The 21,609-nt window shown below is 43.4% G+C and overlaps 1 protein-coding gene across 3 annotated transcripts in view; it reads right to left on the reverse strand.

The window, feature by feature from the left end:
* TLN2 (talin 2) overlaps positions 1–21,609 on the reverse strand; it is a 488,673-nt gene that overhangs the window by 18,842 nt on the left and 448,222 nt on the right. For all 3 annotated transcript variants that reach the window (XM_029064739.2, XM_029064741.2, XM_029064740.2), the window contains 2 exons: positions 2,382–2,487; positions 1,295–1,419 (listed from right to left, as the gene is read on the reverse strand). In XM_029064739.2, the coding sequence (XP_028920572.1) occupies positions 1,295–1,419; positions 2,382–2,487 (231 nt within the window). The remainder of the gene's footprint in view (positions 1–1,294; positions 1,420–2,381; positions 2,488–21,609) is intronic.

Genomic DNA, 21,609 nt, shown 5'->3' on the forward strand with positions numbered 1-21,609 from the left:
GCACATTTCTCCCCCAATAGAATTAAAGGGTCGGTTGAAGTGGTTAGATGTTAGCAGGGGTACTCTTCAGGAAGGAGTTACTAGGCAACTCCTATTGTGTAGCAGCCACGGAAATAGGGAAGCAATAATAGGGCCCCTCATCCCCAAATCACGCCTGTCTCCCTTGTCTAATGGGTTGCCTCTGGAGGTCATCTTTCTTCCTAGATGAATGAGCTGGTTATTAAATAAAAATGAGAAAGGGGAACAAAGAAGATCCCTTCCTCTACTGAGACTCTGCTCTTTGATTTTACCAAAAATTATCTCACCTGTCCCAAGGATGCTACTTCACAGTTGATAGTTCGCTAGGAGAGATCTGATTTGAATCAGTTACTAAGACAAAACATTTGGCTTTAAAAAAAGACTAACCTGTTGGGGGGTCTTTGGCATCTATTTCAAAGAGGACACCAAGAAAGCAGAAGGCTCACAGGATTTTCACTAGCCTTAATGTACTCATTAAATGACTTCCCCATTGGTCAAGTTGCTCCTTTGGCATGGTAATTTCAGTTCACCTCACCTGGCTCTCGAGTGCTGAGGGGAATGGAGACAATCGGAAGGGTTGCACCCCTAACCCGTGCTTCTTTACAACACCAAAACTCAGGCCCTATGTCCTGCTCTCCCTAATTCGATCTCCCTACTTTTAGGGGCTGTCTCTTTTTAGCCCTATCCCCAGTTTGCGAGACAGCCTCATCAAGCCTTTAAATTATATATTTCTATTAAAGAGCAAAAGCCTTCAAAAGAAAAAAATACGAAGAACCTCAAGCACAGTAGCTGATACTCTGTGAGGGGAAAGAGGAGACTAGCAGGCACTGATTTATGATCCACAAAGCTTCTGAGAGCCAATATTGCTTGCCTTGTTCCTATTGCTCTATTTCTTTCTTTCCAGAATTCTTTACTTTCCTGGGAAAGGTCTCAGTGACCACAGAACCAATAATCTGGGGGCTGACCTTGCCTCCAGCAGCAAGAACTTTTCATTAGAAGAACTGCATCAACACCAACCCAGTACAAGGAGAGCACTCATCACTTCTTCTGGAATATATTACTTGATATGTTTGTTTGGATTTTTTTTTTTTTGGTTGGGGGCAGGTGGGTGGGAGGGTTGTCCTTTTCCACATCCTAGTTTAAAATCACATACCATAATGAGCCAGGCTCTGTGATCCTTCGTATTTAAGTTTGCAACCTCAAAGAACAATCAGGTGCCAGGAGAAAGTCTCACTCCCGATCACATTCTAAGAATCACTGATAAATGCATACTCACTTTTGGTTTAGCTCTTGGTTTCAGCTGCTCTAACTTCTTAGCAGCAGCCTCAATGGATGCCGCAGCCCCTAGTAACTCGGTTTCCGCAATGACGGTTGGGTCTTCTGGATCCACCCACTCTGTGCCTGAAATTAATCCACACATAGTCATTCTGGACAGTCGTCCCATTTATTTATTTTTTATCATGGTATTTGTTAAGCACTAACTCTGGGCCAGGCACTGTACTAAGTTCTGGGGAAGATACAAGCTAATCAGGTTGGACACAGTCCCTGTCCCACATGGGGTTTAGAGTCTTTCTTAATCCCCATTTTACAGATGGGGTAACTGAGGCACAGAGAAGTTAAGTGATTTGCCCAAGGTCACAAAGCAGGCCAGGATCAGAACCCAGGTCCTTCTGACTTCCAGGCCTGTGTTCTATCCACTAGGCCTTGCTGCTTCATCCCCATGATACATGCCATTGTTCAAATTGAGACTTTATGATCTGTTTTCAAGCATCTGGTATTAACCAAGATGACACTGTTTGGAAAGTTTTTGTCCTCCACGTCACTTAACCAAAATGAAATCGATAAAGTTCGATGGAAGGAATTCTTTGCTTTCTAACCAGACTAATGGTGTATAAAATGGGCATTTATTTGAATATCCTATGAAGACAGGTTAGAAATGATATATCGTCCCCTAGGAAATAGTTGGTTTGATGGTTGAACATTGTTTTGTAACTCTGGGCTTTTTTAAACTGAGATCTTTCAACAAAAATGAGGATATGATCAAAATAACAGTCAAACCAAATTTTGGGGCAGGTTTCTAAGGCTCTACTACTCCAGAAAGTACACATGTACAAGGGAAGGTGAAGTGTTTCCTCCTGAAAAGTTCATCAAAGATTCATTAAATCTAGTTATTTCTTTCCTTTCCCCCTTTCTTAAACAAATCTTAAGGATATTTTTCTTGTCACTGAAATGGAGGTGATGTTCTTGGAATCTGCCAAACTCCTTTTTTAACCCAAATCAGCAAGTGAAAGTGCTCATGGTATGCAAAAGCGTTTAATTTGGTCCAATCATAATCCACGATGAAAAACCAGTTTCGAACCCACCTTTCATAGCTTCTGCTGATTGAATAAGCTCTGTAACAGCCCCTGCCACTCGCTTAGAGAGAGCAGATAACTGATGCTTCAGCTCTGGGGTTGGTTTCTGAAGAATCTATAAATGAAAAGATGAAATTAACAAATGATTACAATGATTACAAAACCGAAAACACAGCCATTGCATTGCCAAACCTCACTCAGTAGAGGAGACTCTAAAGTGGCATCTAAAAATCCCAGATTCAAAGCCTAAAAGAAATAATACACCTTCATGGCCTCCTTAGACACAAAGGGAAGCTAAAGAACAAGCAGTCCAATGATTACGCTACGGCAACTCTGTTGAAGGACGTGAAGTCAATTACCTGTAAATGTAAGACAATCCCTACAGGCTGATGGCCAAACACCAAGAACCCTAAGGGATCATGTTAGTCTTCAAAATGACCAGAACAATAAATTTCAACCTCCTCTGAGAGGTGTTTCCTTCGCTCTACCTCTTCCGAGGGGCTGGTAACCTGGTGACTAAGAGCAAAGGTGTTTTCAACCAAGTAGGGGAGGCAGTCAGTTGGTCATATTCATTGAGCGCTTACTGTGTGCAGACTGAAGTACTAAGTGCTTGGGAGAATAAGCTAGAGCAATATAACATACATTTCTTGCCTACAGTTAGCTTACAATCTAGAGGATTCATTCATGAATGAATGAGCCAAGAACCAAAAATGTAATATGGCTGAGGGCCACAAGTCAAAAACAAAAGAAAAACAAAACACAATCCTTTAAGTGGAACAGTGAGCAGGCACACGGCAGAGGGCAAGAATTCTTGCTGAGGGCATGAAGAGTAGATGTGGGGGTAAACAAGAGGAAGCTGGGACCGGGTCCTCACTTCTGCCTGTCCACATGGGTCGGGGAGCATGGCGTACTGGATAGAGCATGGGTCTGGAAGTCAGAAGATCATGCGTTCTAGTCCTGGCTTCACCATTTGTCTGCTGTGTGATCTTGGGCAAATCACTTGACTTCTCAGTGCCCCAGTTACCTCATCTGTAAAATGGGCATAGAGACTGGGAGTCTCACGTGGGACAGGGACGTGTTCAACCTGATTTGCTTATATCCACCCAGCGCTCAGAATGGTGCCTGGCACACAGTAAGTGCTTAACAAATACCATAATTAGTATTACTGTTTCTATTACTGCTAGCAAAAAGGCTGGAGCAGCAGTACACTGAGCAGTGGCTAAATAATGAAGCCTCAATTAATCAGCAAGGCAGCCAATCATATCTATTGAGTGCCTGTGTGCACACCACTGTACTAATAATAATGTTGGTATTTGTTAAGCGCTTACTATGTGCCGAGCACTGTTCTAAGCGCTGGGGTAGACATAGGGGAATCAGGTTGTCCCACGTGGGGCTCACAGTCTTAATCCCCATTTTACAGATGAGGGAACTGAGGCACAGAGAAGTTAAGTGACTTGCCCACAGTCACACAGCCGACAAGTGGCAGAGCTGGGATTCGAACTCATGAGCCCTGACTCCAAAGCCCATGCTCTTTCCACTGAGCCACGCTGCTTCTCCACTTCTTCTCTCTGCTTCTTCTCTACTAAATGACCAGGAGAGGACCGGAGTTAGTAGGCATGATCCCTGCCCTCAAGGAGCTTACAATCTAGATCGGGGTGGGAGAAGACACTGAAATAACTGACAGATACTTTCCCCAGCTGTTTATTTTCAAGCTCATCAACCAAGGGACTGGATTTGGAATCCCATTTGAAATTTCCCTAGATTAAAGATGAAAACAATAATGGGTGTATGAGAAAACTGATGACGGACCAAGGAAAACAAATGAAGTGAAAAGCCCTGGATCTGCTGCTGACCTGAAAGAATAATCTGTTAAACACTGAAATGGATAGAAAATATTATTTTTTAAATGAGTTTTTGGTTGTTAACTAACTTACTTTACTATGGACTGCTTGGTTACTCAGCACGGCATTATTTCTTGTTTGTGCATCTAAAGATATTTATTAGTAAATCCAAATAGGTAGGTAGGTAAAAGTTAAGCTTTCACGTTAAAGCACCTTAGATTATAGGGATTGTCTCTATCTGTTGCCGAATTGTACTCTCCAAGCACTTAGTACAGTGTTCTGCACACAGTAAGCACTCAATATATACGATTGAATGAATTAATTATAGTTCTGTCAACTGTTTTGTGGTGTAGTGGTTACAGCATTTGCCTGAGAGTCATGAGTTCTAATCTCGACTATGCCATGTCTGCTGTGTGATCTTGGGCAAGTCACTTCACTTCTCTTTGCCTCAGTTACCTCATCTGTAAAATGGGGATTGAGACTGGCAGCCTACATGGGACAGGGACTGGGTCCAACCCTATTTGCTTGTACCCACCCCACCGCTTAGTACAGTGCCTGGCACATAGTAAGCACTTAACAAATACAACTATTATTAATCGTTTTGGGTTTTTTTGTATAATATTTAGGCCACAGAGGGAACCAAGCAACTACCTGAAAATTGGGTTTACTTGAATAGGAGAACTTCAGATATAAGCAATCTTACTGTTTGCATAGAGATTAGGTAAATGCAAAGTAGCCCCATTTTAAGGATGTTAATTGGGTTACTGTAAATGAATACCAGTTTAAGCCTACAAAGCCTAATCATGAAGGTTTCTTGACAATTCTCATCTTTTGTGAGACACTTTTAGCTAATCTCAGGATGGAAATGGGCCAGCAAATTTAAGGTCTGATTTAAACCAACCCATTCATTGTTGATTTTCAAATTCTTTTACCCACAGTCTCTATTTCCTCCCTCTTTTTCCTCCCCATGTGGGCAGGCTTAACATTCAGAAAGTTTAAAGAAAATGTGTGGAAAGAATGGCTCTCCAGCTGCCAGTTCCCTGTTATAGGGGGCCCCCTCCATCTGAAAAAGCTTGAAATTCACCCTCCACCTACCGCTCAAACCTATCATTCCTACACACTTTCCGATATTGTCGGTCCTCCCCCACCTGACCAGGAGTGCTGTTTGAAATACCGGAAACGACATTTTCTTGAGTTGTTGCATTCAATACCTCACAGCTCCCATTTCATGGCTCCAACCTGGACCCTACTCACACAGTGTGGGTGGGTGTCTCATGCTATACTCGGCCACACTGAAGATATTATATTATTAAATCCAGTTGGTGAAACAGTTTTATAGTGTTCACTTTCATGCCCTAATGATTTTTTTCACTTTCTTTAATTTTTTCAAAATTTATACTCACCCACCCATTTGGTTTTCTGATTTCAGTCTTTCCACGTACCTCTGGAACCAAAGAAATTACTGTACTGCTCTACAGCTAAGTTACTCCAATCCTCCAGTCAGACTCCAACCCCAAAGCCTTAGCCCCAGGACACAAGAACCAGATTGAAATGTTACCGGGGAGGGTCTAACCTCCTTCCTATGTCAGCAAGGAGACTTTGCTCTTCTAACGGTAACCTTCTCATCAAACCTAGATCTTGTCTATCTTGCCGCCGACCTCTCACCCAAGTCCTGCCTCTGGCCTGGAACACCCTCACTCCTCATACACGACAAAGAGTCTCTTTCCCCCACTTCAAAGCTCTGCTGAAGGCAGTCTCCTTCAAGAGGCCTTCCCTGAACTAAGCCCTCTTTACTTTTTCAACTCCCTTCTGCATCATCCTGACTTGCGCCCTTTATTTATTCCCTCCCTTCCAGCCCCACAGCACTTACATATCTGTAATTTATTCATCTATTTCTATTAATAACTGTATTCCCCTCTAGACTGTAGCTCACTGTAGGCTGGGAATGTGTTTGTTACACTGTTATACTGCATGCTCCCAAGTGCTTAGTACAGTGCTCTGCACACAGTAAGTGCTCAGTAAATATGATTGACTGGCTGACTGACAAAGGGGCAACATGCCAAGTGGGGTTCTCACTCTTGTGTATGATGAAGCAAGACCTCATAATGCTACATGGGAATTCTCTGTTTAAACACTGAAAAGAGCATAGCTGTCCCTTGTCTTCAAAGATGTAGCTACTGTTGGTGAGATGCTATCTATGTGAGGATGTACAGGAAAAGATCAGCCTATGGCTAACATGTCTTACTGCAATGTTTGCTCCTAAGGATAAATCTTTGCTCTAACAAATAATAGGCTTGCCCCAACCTCTCCCTGTATCTGTTTTTGAAAAACCTTAGTTTAAAAAGAGCAACCCTTTCTAATAATAATGTTGGTATTTGTTAAGGACTTACTCTGTTCTGAGCACTGTTCTAAGCGCTGGGGTAGATACAGGGTAATCAGGTTGTCCCACGAGAAGCTCACAGTCTTCATCCCCATTTTACAGATGAGGTAACTGAGGCACTGAGAAGTCAAGTGACTTGCCCAAAGTTACACAGCTGACAGGTGGCGCGGCCAGGATTAGAACCCATGACCTCTGACTCCTAAGCCCGTGCTCTTTCCACTGAACCACGCTGCTTTCTCCACTGCCAAATGCCAGGCTGGTCCATCCACTGCAGTGGTTTCCCCAACAGTGTACTGCTACATCACAGTGTTTGCGACTACCCTTCAACTAAGCATTCTGCCATCCTGACTTGGGTGTGCCCCCTTTCGGTTCATTCATTCAATCATATTTATTGAGCGCTTACTGTGTGCAGAGCACTGTACTAAGTGCTTGGGAAGTACAATTCGGCAAGAGATAGAGACAATCCCTACCTAATAATGGGCTCACAGTCCAGAAGTTCACCCAGACATTTCACAGTTCACCAGATATTACCTGCTTCGGGATCTATCCTACAGCCCTCTACTATCCTAACATGTTCTGCCCGAAGTGGCAGCTAGAGAGAAAAGTGATTCCCCTCATGGTTGGTTATCTTGTCGCCTCACTTGATGTTCACTGTGGTTCTTGGGTAGTGCTGGGATTCAAAACCACCAAAAGTTTGTTGACTCTGTCCATCTGCATGGAGCAGAACACCCCAACCCCCTACCTTCTGATGCTCCAGTTACAAACTAGACTTGGTAAGTGCTTTTTTTTGGTCACTTAATCTCAAAAATTGAAGTGGATTTGGAGAGGGAGATAGAGTTTGATTCAGCTAGTAAAGAGTTCCCAGCATGGGGCAGATGGCATGACCAATTTCATCAATTCTAATTAGGAACCCTTTTAGGAGATTCAGGCTCCTTTAAACATAGGACTCTTTTCTCCTGGATATTAAAGATATCTACAGGCAATACTACACAAGAAAAATACCCAATACAGAAAGAATGAGTGAGTGTGACAGGGGCAGGGATGGGAGAGGAGGGGACATGTGGACAGGAAGTTTAAGGATGAAAATAACTCAAAGGAAATCAGAAGGAATAAAAATAAAGTACCAAAGAGTAAATAATAAAGCTAGAGATAACAGCTGTAACTGAGAAAAGAAGTCCCATGTCTGCTTTCACTCTGGCATTTGGAGCAAAAGAACAAATCTGTAGTAAACAGCCTCATTTTTGGAATAAGGCAGAAGGATAAGGTTTCTATTTTTATGGCAACATTCGCCCAGAGTGTCTGGAAGGCAATGCAATTCTTAATAGCAGGAAACGGAACAAAATTAAAGTTCTGCTGGTGGAAATGAGGATTACTGTAGCCACACGAAGATCTCATTGTAGCTCTGCATAAACATCATACTGCAGAGGCAACTCAACTTCTCATTTGACAGAGAGAAGAGTGATAAATGAGGTTAACTGTCACTTGACCATCCAAATCCTCTATAAATGGTTGGCCAATACCTATTACTCCAAGCTTTCTGATTGCCTGAACAGGTATCTCTGCTTATTTTAATGGAAGCGTCTTGCCTAAAATTTCACCAGGTATTTGCACAAGATCACTGGAGTTACAGCTCTAACAGACAGAACCCCTGGTGAGAGAAGGTCCTCTTGTCTGTTCCGAATTTACTGGAACCTCATTCTTCAGCTTTTGAGGAGTGACTTGGCTTAATTTCTTGTGGGGCTGGTAAACGGTATACTCGTCAATCGAAATGAAGCGACTCCAAGGGATTTTTGGATACCAAACAACATTCACATACCAACATTCCGATGTGCTTAAATGCAGGAGAATTAGTAAAGTGTAGATTAAATTTCTCATAAAATGCAAATGGAGCCATTCAAATTCCAGGAATACAAATAAAAAACTGAAAAGTGCCCTCAGTTTATTGCTATGAAGGAAAGCCAGATGGGCCCAATATGACTCACCCTTCACAAAGCCACATTGATCATCTTTAGGCTTTACCAACTGTTGAAGCTTGCTTTTCATGTCTCCCAGGCACTGGACTTAAGCAAACATTTGCATTTCTAGGATTCTCTTTTTTAACTTTTTTTTTTTTTAACAAAGATGGTATCACTTGTTTTTGAGTGAACACCCAATTTTTGTACAACACGCGAGGAGCATTCTTGCCCAATCATATATTTATCAAAACTTCCACAACACTACTCACCCACATCCAATGTCACACAGATCCATTCCTTTCCCTCTACATTGTAAGGTCCCTGTGGGCTGGGAACGTGCCTGCCAACTCTACTGGTCTGTAGTCTCCCAAGCGCTTAGTACAGTGCTCTGCACATAGTAAGCACTCACTAAATACCAGGGATGGACTGACTACGACCGTGCTGAGATGAATTCAAATGGGCCTATGGGGTTGGAAGGATGTCCCTGAACTCTGTAAAAGCATCCTAGCCAACACACACCATAAAAACCCAGGTGATGGCAGAACTGATTGCATTCAGTCCTACTGGTTCATCTTCCATGACATTCCCAAATTAACGCTAGTGGCTTTGTGAGGGCTTTGGTGGCTTATGTAAGTGCACTAGAAAAATGAAGCAGCATGGCCTAGTGGCAAGAGCATGGGCTTGGGAGTCAGAGGACGTGGCTGACCTTGGGCAACTGTCTTAACTTCTCTGTGCCTCAGTTATCTTATCTATAAAATGGGGATTAAAAATGTGAGCCCCATGTGGGACAGGGACTGTGTCCAATCTGACTGCCTTGTATCTATCCCAGAATTTAGAACAATGCTTGCTTGGCACATAGTAAGTGCTTAACAAACACTATAATTATTTTTATTATTATTGTCTATGCCTCAAATCCCTCATGTGCAAAATGGGGACTCAATATCTGTTCTCTCTCCTACTTGGACTGTGAGCCCCATGTGGGACCTGAGTATCCTGTATCTTCCCTAGCACTTAGTACAGTGCTTGGCAAATAGTAAGTGCTTAACCTATCATAATTATTATTACTACATCAAGGCTCACCTAGGTGATATGATGCCTCTTTAAAGTGCTCCTTCCTCCTCTCTGGCAGGATTTCTGATAAAAGGGCCGCTGGCAGAGGGTGCGGCTGATGGCAAGCCCTCCATCCAGGGTGGACGCCCTCTTGTTTAACCACTTGTATGTGGCTGGGATTTCTACTGAGGAAGTTTTACACCTTGTCCGGCAGGCCAGAGGTGCAGAGAGGAATTTGGAAGCGACAGCAATACTGAATTGAGGTTGATCTTCCAGGAACAGCTGGTCGTGAAAAATGTGTCTGTTCGTTGTTATATTGTACTCTCCCAAGTGCTTCGTACAGTGCTCTGCACACAGTAAGCGCTCAATAAATACGACTGAATGAACGAACGACTGAGGAGTAGCCCACTACCCTGAGCTTGAGATATGTGAGAAAAGACCTTCGGAACTAAGGTGGTACGGGATGAGGCAGGAGTGGAGTAGGACTACTGGATATTAACTGTAGCCCCACAGATATAAATCATGATTCTCTTTGATTCAGTTGATTGTTCAGAATGCTGAATTACGACAATGGGGTGCTAGTTCTCTTGGCAAGTTGTACTTGCCCTCCAGGAGGCACAATAAAGTTAAAGGTTCTCAAATGTTACGAGATACGCCGCCAAACCTATAAACTCAAGCTGCGGAGCAGAGCTGATAACTTTTAATTTTGAGTTTGGGCTTTCTCTGGGGACAGGCACAAGTGCCCGAGGGGTTGGGGATGTAAAGAAAGGAATCAGTCAGGGACAGACAGATGCCCTCTAGGGCCAGTGGCTTAGTTGATGGAGCATAGGCCTGGGAGTCGGAAGGACCTGGGTACTAATCCCGACTCCGCCACTGTCTGCTATGTAACCTTGTGCAAGTCACTTAACTTCTAGGTGCTTCTGTTCCCTCATCTGTAAAATGGGGATTAAGACTGTGAGCCCTAGGTAGGACAGGGACTGTATCCAACTCAATTACCTTGTATCTACCCCCGTGCTTAGCAGAGTGCCTGACACAGAATAAGCACTTAACAAATACCACAATTATCGTTAATAATATTATTATTATTATTGTTTGGCACCTGAAGCATTTATTCCCAGGCTACAACCCCTTCTGCAAATGACCATTTCACCTCTGGAAATATGCCAGGCTGGAACTGGATTGATACAGGCCCCTGTTGGCCTCCAGTTGACCAGGATAAGAGATTACATTTGGGGAATGAGAGGAACCCAGCTGGATTCTGAAGTTAGTAGGAGATCTATGGTCTAACAGAGCAGACAAAAGGTAAAGTTGCCATCTTGGCTCCATTCCTTGTCTCTATCTGGCTCTAGGAGGTCAGGTAGGATGGGCAAGACTATTTTGGATGCCCAAATCCTTGGAACAAAGCTATACGTGTTGCCCGATCAATGCCAGCTCCCAGGTGGGCCTCTGGAAAACTGTCACCCTCATGGAAGTAAGCATCTTTGTTTTGTGACTCACCCTCATCTCTAGGTGCAGGGAGGAAGGGAAGCTTTACAGGTGGGAGAAGAAGAGAAGTTACATCAATCAATCAATCAATGGTATTTACTGAGCATTTTGCGTGCCAAGCACTGTATTAAGCACTTGGGAGAGAACAGTACAAGTGAGTTGGTAGGCAAGATTTCTGCCCACAGTGAGATCACAGTCTAGATGGAAAGGCAGATGTTGAAACAAATTACTGATAAGGAAAATGGCAGAGGACAAAGTCGTATTCATTACTGCTGTAGATCTGAGGAGGGGGTGAAGATCTAGTGCTTAAGGGATAAAGATCCAAGTACATAGATGATGTAGAAGGAAGTTGAGTAGGGGAAATGAGGGCTTAGTCAGGGAAGGCCTCTGAGAGGAGATGTGACTCTAGGATGGCTGTGAAGTTAGGGAGAATTGTGGACTGTCAGATAAGAAGTGGAATGCAGTTCCAGGCCAAAGGGAGGTCAAGGGCAAGGGATTGGGGTTAAAATGGATGAGATTAACAGAGTGTAGCTTGGTATTAGAGAAGTGAAGTGAGTGGACTGGGTTGTAGTAGGAGTTCAGCGAGGTGAGGAAGGAGGGGGAGAGCTGAGAGTGTCTTAAAAACCTATGATAAGGAGTTTCTGCTTGATGAGGGGATGGATGGCCAACCACAGGATGTTTGAGGAGTGGGGAGACATGAATTGAAAGGTTTTCTAGAAAAATGACCTGGGCACGAGATTGAGGCATGAACTGCAGTGAGGAGAGACAGAAGTCAGGGGGATTAGCAAGGGGGCTGATGCCATAGTCAAGGTAGGACAAGGTAAGTGTCCGGATCAATAGTAGCAGTTAATCCCGGCTCTGCCACTTGTCTGCTTAATGACTCTGGGCAAGTCATTTCACTTCTCTGTGCCTCAGTTACCTCATCTGGAAAATGGGGATTAAGACTGTGAACCCCATATGAGACAACCTGATTACCTTGAATCTACCCCAGCATTTAGAACAGTGCTCGGCACAGAGTAAGCGCTTAACAAAATAACATTATTATTAATCTTATAGCATAGTACCAGATGTTATGGCAGAAATAACAGGATTTGGTGACAGACTCAATATGCAGGTTTGAATAAGAAAGATAAGTAGAGAATAATGACAAGTTTATGGGTTTGTTAGATAGGGAGGATGGTATTCCTGTCTAGAATAATGGGAAAATCGGTGGAAGGACAGGGTTAGGGTGGGAAGATGAGGAGTTTGATTTGGATATGTTAAGTTTCAGTTGTTGGCAGGAAATCCAACTAGGGATGACCTGAAGGCAGGAGGATAGGTGGGGCTGCAGAGAAGGACAGAGGTCAGGGTTGGAGAGGTACATCTGGGAATCATACCATCAACTCTAGTTGGTAGTTGAAGCCAAGGAAGTGAATGAGATCTCCAAGGAGTGGATTTACATGGAGAATAGAACTGTGTCTTGAAGGACCCCCACAGTTAGAAGGGGGGAGGCAGAGGAGGAGACTGCAAAAGAGATTGAGAAGGAGTAGTCGAAATGCTAGGAGGTGAACCAAGAGAGAACAGTAACTGACACCAACGTTAGATATTGTTTCCAGGAGAAGGGGGTGGTCCACAGTGTCAAAGAGAGCCTGAAGGGTCAAGGAGGACTAGGATGGAGTAGAGACAGTTTTATTTGGAAATTAGAAGGAGAGTGGCAATCTTTGAAAGGGCAGTTTATATGAAGTGAATGGAGCCAGATTTCAAGAGGTCAAGGAAAGATTTGGAAGAGACGTGGAGGCAGTTTAGGTAACTCACTCCAGTGGTAAGAGGGGGATCAAGGAGATAACTGGAGGGTGCCATGGAGTCAAAGGAGAGTGTTTTTAGGATATAGGAGACATGGGTATGACTGAAGGCACTGGGGAAGGAGCATTGGAAAGTGCGCAACTTAAGGGGGTGATCACGGAGTAAAGATGAGAGGGGACAATTGTTTTTATAAGGTGAGAAGGGATGGGGTTGGAGGAAGTGGAAGATCTCTTGAGATAGTGCTGGGAAGGATAGATGAGTCGGAGGGGAAAGGAGGAGGGAGGGACTGGAGAGAAGCAAGAGAGATTTTAGGAAAACAACACCTAAAGGTTTCAATTTTCTCAATAAAGTGTGTGCCAAGGTCATTAGGGCCAAGAAATGAGGGTATGGAGAGTCAGAGGGTTTTGGGAAACTATTGGTGTGGGCAATGGGCAGGAGAATCAATAATGATGGAGAAGTACTTTTGCCGGGCAGAGGGGAAGGCAGAGTTAAAGCAGGTAAGGATGAGCTGAGATGGACAGGGTCCAGCCTCATGTCTGGATTCTGTTAGCAGCACTCTGCAGCTCCTTTGAAAGTGCGGAGTAGTTCTTCCCCCTTTCCACTAACCTTCTTCTCACATCTACTTTGATTTGGTCAAGGATTAGCTTTTTTTAAAAAAAGTAGTTTTGTGCTGTCACTAACTTCCCCACCAAATAGGGTTTTTTTTTTGGTTTATTCTTTTGTTGATGTAAATAAAGACCTTAAAAATAATCTCCTTTAGTGTTCTTTCAAGTTTCATCTCCCAACACATTTTTATTATGGTTTTCCTGATTTTTGGCTCTAAGATTATAAACTCTTCCATTATACTGTAAGCCCTTTGAGGGTAGGAAACATATCTCTAGCTTCTGTTGTACTATTCCAGATAAATAGTGCAGTGCACTGCACCTAATGTGTGCTCAATCTATCAATCAATTGTATTTATTGAGAACTTCTTGTGTGAGGAGCACTATACTAAGCATTTCAGAGAGTACAATATAACAGAGCTGGCAGTGGGGAAGCAGCATGGCATAGTGGAAAGAGCACAAGAATGGGAGTCGGAAGGACCTGCGTTCTAATCCCAGCTCTGCCACTGGTCTATGTGACCTTGGACAAGTCCTTTAACTTCTCTGTGCCTCAGTTACCTAGTCTGTAAAATGGGGCCTAGGACTGAGAGACCCATGTGGGACAGGGACTGTGTAAAACCCTATTTGCTTGTATCTACCCCAGCACTTAGTACAGTGCCTTGCACAGTGTGCGAGCTTAACAAATAGCGCAATTATTATCATTATTATTATGAGCTCACAGTCTAGAGGGGGAGATAGTCATTAATATAAATAAAATACAGATATGTACTTTAGTGCTATGGGACTGAGGGGGGTGAATAAAGGGTGCAAATCCAAGTGCAGGGATGACACTGAAGCAGGTGGGAGAAGAGCACTGAGGGCTTAGTTGGGAAGCCCTCTTGGAAATGTGCTTTTAATAAGGCCTTGAGGATAGAGTGATTGTTGGTTATGAAGAGGGAGGTCAGAACATGGGCAAGGCAGTGAGGTAGACAGGATCGAGGTACATTGAGTAGGTTGGCATTAGAGGAGTGAAATGCGCAGGCTGTGTTTTTGTAGAAAATCAGGAATGTGAGGTGATGGGGGCAAGGTGAACAGAATTAAATAGCATTATTACTACAATAAGTTCTTCTTAGCTCTACTTTTTATAGCATTTCCATTTGCTTCTAAGGGTTCTTTAACACCTCTTGTCATAACCCTTTTGGTTTCTTGTTACCCTTCCTGATATTCACTGATAAAACTTTTCTTGTTTCTGTGGAATAGTTTCCCTCCAGAATACCCAACTGCCACAGTTTTTATAATTTTGGGATCATTTTACATGACTGTAGGACTCCAAAACTTGTAGTATGAAGTTTCTTGATTAACATCTCAGAAAGCATTATCTTTAAAATGGACGTAAATGAAATCACAAGTGCAACTCATGTCTCTCCTACCTCCTCCTCTGCCATTAAACTATGAAAAACTCCCATAAATTATTGTCAACTGATTCAATCTATCAGCTAAGTGTTATGGACTGCTAAGTCTAAGGTGTCAACCATCACCAGGGAAGTCAAATATATAATCATATTTATTAAGTGCTTATTGTGTGCAGGACACTGTAGTAAGCACTTGGGGGAGTACAATATAACAGAGTTGGAAAACACTTTCCCAGCCCACAACCAGCTTAAAACCCAAAATTTATATTAATATAGAGCCAACACTGTCACAGAATTCTACTACCTGAGCAGCACATTGACCACCACCACCACCAACATAATAATAATAGTAATGACTGTGGTATTTGTTAAGCCCTTACTATGTAGCAGGAACTGTATTAGGTGCAGGGGTAAAAACAGAAAATTGGTTTGGACATAGTCCCTGTCCCCTGGCTCACAGTTTCAATCTCCATTTTACGGTTGAGGTAACTGACGAACCGAGAAGTAAAGTGACTTGCCCAAAGTCACACAGCAGACAAGTGGAGGAGCCAGGATTAGAACCCTTGACCTTCTGACTCCCAGGCCTATTCTCTATCCACTATACCATGCTGCTTCTCCAGTAGTAAAACAAACAAAAAAGGCCATCACATCCTTCAGGAGATGGCCAACAGAATGTGGCAGCAGTTTGAACTTAAACTTAAAGTCTAGTACAAAGTTGTAATGTTGCCCATCTTCCTCTACAGCTGTGAGACCTGGCCCCACACCTTCACCGCATCCAGCTCCTCTCTTGAGTAGTTCCATCGGCAACATATACGAGCACATTCGACATCAAACATCCGCCCAGATCATGATCACGTGAGGAAAATGAATCACGATCAAGGCAGAATACCCAAACAACTGCGCTATGGAGAGCTGTGAATGGGAGACTGAAAGCGAGAAGGGCAGAAGAAACGTTTTAAAGATGCAGTCCGGCAATGGCGTGTCCCACCTGAAAACTGGGAGCGAGCCGAGGGCAGTCCGACAGGACCACTGTTTGTCTGTTAGTTGTTAGACTGCCATGGACAGTAAGTCTGCTAGACTGTAAGCTCCTTGAGAGCAAGGATCATGGCTACCAACTGCACTTTACTCCCCCAAGAGTTCAGTAAATTCCACTATTCGACTGCTATCAAGAAATGAGTGGCTCTTTTTGAGCAAAAGCTTTACAATGGATGAGGCACAAGGAAGCAAAGGAGAAAACAGTGCCAGGCGCTACAAACATCATACACGACAACATAATAATGTATGTGCACAATGTGGCTGGGAGCATCGGTCCTGCATTGACTTCTTGAGCCACATGTGCACTTACAGGCGAATTTCTCCATCAGTGGTGTCTTGGAATATGAAGGACAAGAATGTATATATGTGAAAATCTCAGCCTCTAAAGGACTCCAGGCCACAGCTGAAATCAATAACCCAAGCCGATGCTGCCACTCGTTTACTCAGCATGGCCTAGTTGATAGAGCACAGGCCTGGGAGCCGGAAGGACTTGGGTTCTAATCCCGGCTCCACCACTTGTCTGCTGTGTGTCCTGGAACAAGTCACTTCACTTCTCTGGGCCTCATTTCCCACATCTGTAATATGGATATTAAGACTGTGAGCCCAGTGTAGGACACGGACTGGTACAACCTGGTTACCTTGTATCTATCCCAGCACTTCGAACTGTGCTTGACACACAGTAAGCGCTTAAACACCATCATCATTATTATTGTTATTATTCTCCTCCATGTCTGCTACCCTCCTGGGTTCTTAACAGTCTTTTCGGCTTATAATCTATTGGTCTTGCTAAGTTCTTCGAACTCCTTTCAATGCTTCCTCTTATAACCTGCTTTCATAGCAATGCAGTAAATTGATCTTGGCCATGGTTTGTTATAGCCCGTTTTTAGTAAATGTTACTTTTCTGAATGCAAATGGCAAAATTCCATATAACACAAACACAAAAGAAAGCTCATTAAATATATCAGCTCCTCAAAATTAGATGGTCAGAAGATTTATAAGTGGAAAAGGAACACATGATGGGTAAATTTGAGGCTTGCAGATACTTACTTTTTATGCTAGTGGTTAATAATGTATTTGTCATTGGACTTTATTATTATTAATAATAACAACAATAATAGTACTTGTTAAGCACTTTCTAAGCATCAAGCACTGTCCTAAGCACTGGGGTAGATACAAACTATTCAGGTTGAACGCAGTTCCTGTCCCACATGGGGTTCACATTCTTAATCCCCATTTTACAAATGAGGTAACTGAGACCCATAGAAGTGAAGTGAGTTGCAACTAAGCAGGTCAAGTTAGTGTGGGACTGGGGGGTGGAGGAGGGATGGGAGGGGGAGTGGTTGGGTTTGCTGACAATAGGATTAATACAACAAAATAATTACAATACAATAAGTATGAATTGTCCTTTCCAAGCGCTTAGTACAGTGCTCTGCACAACATAAGCGCTCAATAAATAGGGTTGAATGAATGAATGACTGAAAAGAGGTCATATTCTCCAAGTTTCACCCACAGAGCAAAGTAGTCATCTGCTGACTTTCTAATGATGGCTCTGCGTCGTTCCTCTCATCTCCCTGAGCCCTACAGACCCAGGACCCAGGGTGCTCAAAGGAAAGGTAGTCAGGGCAAAAGAGCAGAAAAACATTATCGGTCAATTGCCATTAGGCAGACACGCTGACCACAGGCCCCGAGAACAGCCTCTGGGTTGGGGCTGGTGACAAGTGTCTCCAAGTCTTGGTCTAGACTCCTTGGTGCCCACCCCTCTAGGCAAATAAAAGCAAAAAAAAAATGTAATTTACTACAAAAGACAATTTTTTCCAAAAAAAGAGATATTTTCTGCAGAACCAAACATTCTGAGATTTCAGAGACTCTGCATATTATTTTTTCCCCAGTTTTTAAGATCCTTCTCGGATCCTTTCCTTTTTCTTCCTTTTAATTGTTTTCTTTTAGGGCCGGCTACCTTTATGCTGCAAACTTCCAAACACCAAAGGAAAAATGGAGTGCATTTCCTCAGTAATTACATGTTACAATTACAATAATTGTGTTCAAAGATGAAAAAGAAACCCAGGTGGCCGCCTTTTAACAGACACATAAACCATTCAATTTCCCAGAGCTTAGGTTTAAAAGGCCCGTTTCCATAGTAAATAGAAGTAAATACAAATATGTAATAGCCAACACATCCACAGAAATGCTAGCAGCTGAACAATAAACACCTCTCCTGGCAAGGTGAAGGGCAGGGGTCCCAAATCCAAAGGAACACCCTTTTTCCCCAAATTGAAACCTCCAGTGAATGGATCATCCCTATTGAAGTGAGAGGGACAGAGAGAGGCAGAGAGGGGGCGGGGGGAGAGAGAGAGAGAGAGAGAGAGAGGGAGAGAGAGAGACAAAGAGAGACACCTTGTTTCTGCTACCAAAAGGCTTTTGACACCAGTTCTGCTTCTTGAAATGGCAACAACATGGTACCTAGAATTCAGCCAATTTCTGAACTGCTCCTGCTCCAACTTCTGTGTCATAGAAGCAGCATGGCCTAGTGGAAAGATGACGGGGTCTGGGAGCCAGAGGAGCCAAATTCCAAATCCGGGTCCAGCACTTGTCGGCGGGGTGAGCTTGGGCAAGTCACTTAACTTTTCTGTGCTTCAGTTCCCTCATCTTCAAATAGGGATTTAATACCTGTTCTCTTATTTCGACTGTGAGCCTCATGTGGGACCTGATGATCTTGCATCTACCCCAGCACTTAGTTCAGTACTTGGCACATAGTAAGGGCTTAACAAATACCACGATTATTACTTTAATTCGCCTGAGATTTCCAAAATAAGTCTGTAAATGTCATATAGTTGGAAAACATGGAGAAAGGGATGGGGACGGGGAAACGGGGGACACTGCAATTTCAAAAGCTACACTGGAAACCCAGTCTAGATCTCCCTCCATAATAGGCAAACGGTCCTGAAAATTGGCTTCAAAACTCTCCAGCAGCTTCCTCCATCTTCCGTCGTGGCTAACTTCATCCACTTTCAAACAAAGGCATTTATTGAGCACTTACTGTGTACGGAGCACTGAACTAAGTTCTTGGGACACAACGATAGCCACAAGGACTTTACAGTCTACAGGGGAAGACAGATGTTAAAATTAATTACAGGGCCGGCTGAATAGTAGAGAACATGGACAAGGGATAGAGCTGCTGTGGGGCTGGGGTAAATATCAAAGTTCTTAAGGGGGACACGGCCAAGTGTACAGACTACCCAGAGAAGAGGGCAGATTGCATGGGGAAAGGAGGGCTTAATCACCATTTTATACTCTTTGGCCTTCGCAAGCTCTCCCTTGGATTGAACCTCGCTTTCAACTCTCCTGCTTCTGCTGTTTGTTCTCCCTGCCCAGATCACCTTCTCCCTTAAATCTGCCCAACTCTGCCCATCCCATCTTCAAGACCCTCCTCAGTTCCACCTCCTCAAAGAAGCCTTCCCCACTGAATTGCCAACACTCGAGTCACTTCAACCCAACAGCCCCCTTTAACACTTTGGTCTTTACACCTACTCTCAACACTTGTTTCTACATGTCTAAACTGATTTCCATTCAATGAGCTATCCATATTGGTCTGTGTCTCCCCATTAGACTGCAAGTCCCTAAGGGCAGGGATGGGGCTTTCGGTTTCTGGTATACTCTCTTAAGTGCTCAGTACAGAGCCCTGCATACGGTGATGGAGATTCCCATCAATAATGAAGGACCATCTTGGTCCTGAGATTTCAGGCCTGTGAACCTGCATAGAAGAAATGATTATAGTGCTGGTGGGTACATGTAGGGGCTCAATAAATACCAATGACTGATTGTTTTAAGGTCAGCCAAGAGCCTTATGGCATGATCACAGTCTGACATTATATTCTACTAATAGATGGAACAAAATAACTTTCCTAGACTCACTGTGTTTCTCGAGAAGTTTATGATGGGGCTTTGGAGCCTGATCTCACCAAGAAACTCAAAGGGAATAAAACAAAATGGAGAGAGATTAAAAAAAAAAACACCTCAAATAAAAGATGCTGATTAATGGATCTGGCTCTAGTTCTCCCCCCAATACTGACCATCATCTTCCTCATCATCAATGGTACTTACTGAATGGTTACTATTTGCAGAGCACTGTACTAAGCACTTGGAAGAGTAGAATACAACAGAGCTGGCAGACATGCTTCCGGCCCACAGTGAGCTCACAGTCGAATAGTTTGTTTTGAGGATCACATGTGATCTTAAAAAATACACTAAACTCCCAAATGTAAGAAATTCCCTGCAGGCTAAATTCAAATAATAAAATCAAGCAGGTTTGATTTTTCTTATTCTGGTTTCTTGCTAGCAACAAGCTTTAATACAATTGGGTCTCTATTTTTGCTTTATCTGTATTCCAACACACCGTAGTTAATCTAATTTAGCCAGAGACATTATAGTCACTGCCTGGCAACATGAGCCAGATTTTTGTTTCCTTCTCATTGGTGCTCAGGACATAGATTTCTATTTGGCAGAGTTAAGCTTTATCACACACAACAGCAGCCCAGGAGCAGTGAGCTAGAAAGGTTGTTACTGTACCAATACTATGGCCTAGTGGATAGAGCGGGCCTGGGAGTCAAAAGGACCTGGGTACTAATCCCGGCTCCGCCACTGGTCTGCTTTGTGATCTTGGGCAGGTCACTTCACTTCTCTGTTCTTCCCAGTTCCCTCATCTGTAAAATGGGGTTTAAGACTGTGAGCCCATATGGAGTTGAGACTGTGCCCAACCTGATTAGTTTGTATCTACCCCAGAACTTAAAAGAGTGCTTGGCCCATAGTAACAAATATCGCTATTATTATTATTATCTTACCACAGGACCAAGCAGAGAGATCATGCTATGTTCTCAGAACACTGGTGCACTTAAACACTACCCTGATTTCGAGGGAGGAGACAAAAGGCGGATAGGGATTTCCAGCCCAATGAAATCCTGAAAAATGACTTAAGGTTCCTTGTGGGCAGAGAGCATATCTACCAACTCCTTTGTGTTGTACCCTCTCAAGCACTAAGTACAGTGGTCCGCACCCTGTAAGGGTTCGATCAATACTATTGCGTGACTGAAAGAGCTTTTAAGGGTGGGGTGATGGCTTAATGAAAAGTAGGTGCAATTATGAGAAGCAGCGTGGCATAGTGGAAAGAACGCAGGCCTGGAAGTCAGGAGATGAGGCCTCTAATTCTGGCTGCCACTTGCCTGTTGTGTATCATGGGGCAAGTCACTTGGCTTCCCTATGCTTCAGTTTCATCAGTAAATACCTGTACTCCCTCCTTGTCAGAGTGTAAGGCACAGGTGGGACAGAAGCTATGACTAATCTGACGGCATGCTATCTATCCCAGTGGTTAGTACAGAGCTCGGCAAATAAACGGTTTAACAAACACTATGATTATTAATTATTATGTTGGACAGGGTGGGGGGTGAAGGTAAAGGCACAGGGGGCCTGTCCTCAAACTCACCAGCAGCAGGTTGGAAAAGAACAGGATGCCATCCTTTTCCCAAAGGAAGAGTGTACTCTTTCAAGAGCTTAGTGCAATGCTCTGCACACAGTAAGCGCTCAATAAATACGATAATGAATGAAGCAACAATGCCAGGATAATACAATTTAATAGCTATTTGTAATCAAATTAGATCGCAGCCCCTGCAAGGTAAGGTTGGTCCTTCTTGCTTCTGACGTATTCTCCCAAATGTTTAGTACA

The sequence above is a fragment of the Ornithorhynchus anatinus genome, chromosome 5 (genome assembly GCF_004115215.2).
Source record: "Ornithorhynchus anatinus isolate Pmale09 chromosome 5, mOrnAna1.pri.v4, whole genome shotgun sequence".
NCBI lineage: Eukaryota > Metazoa > Chordata > Mammalia > Monotremata > Ornithorhynchidae > Ornithorhynchus > Ornithorhynchus anatinus.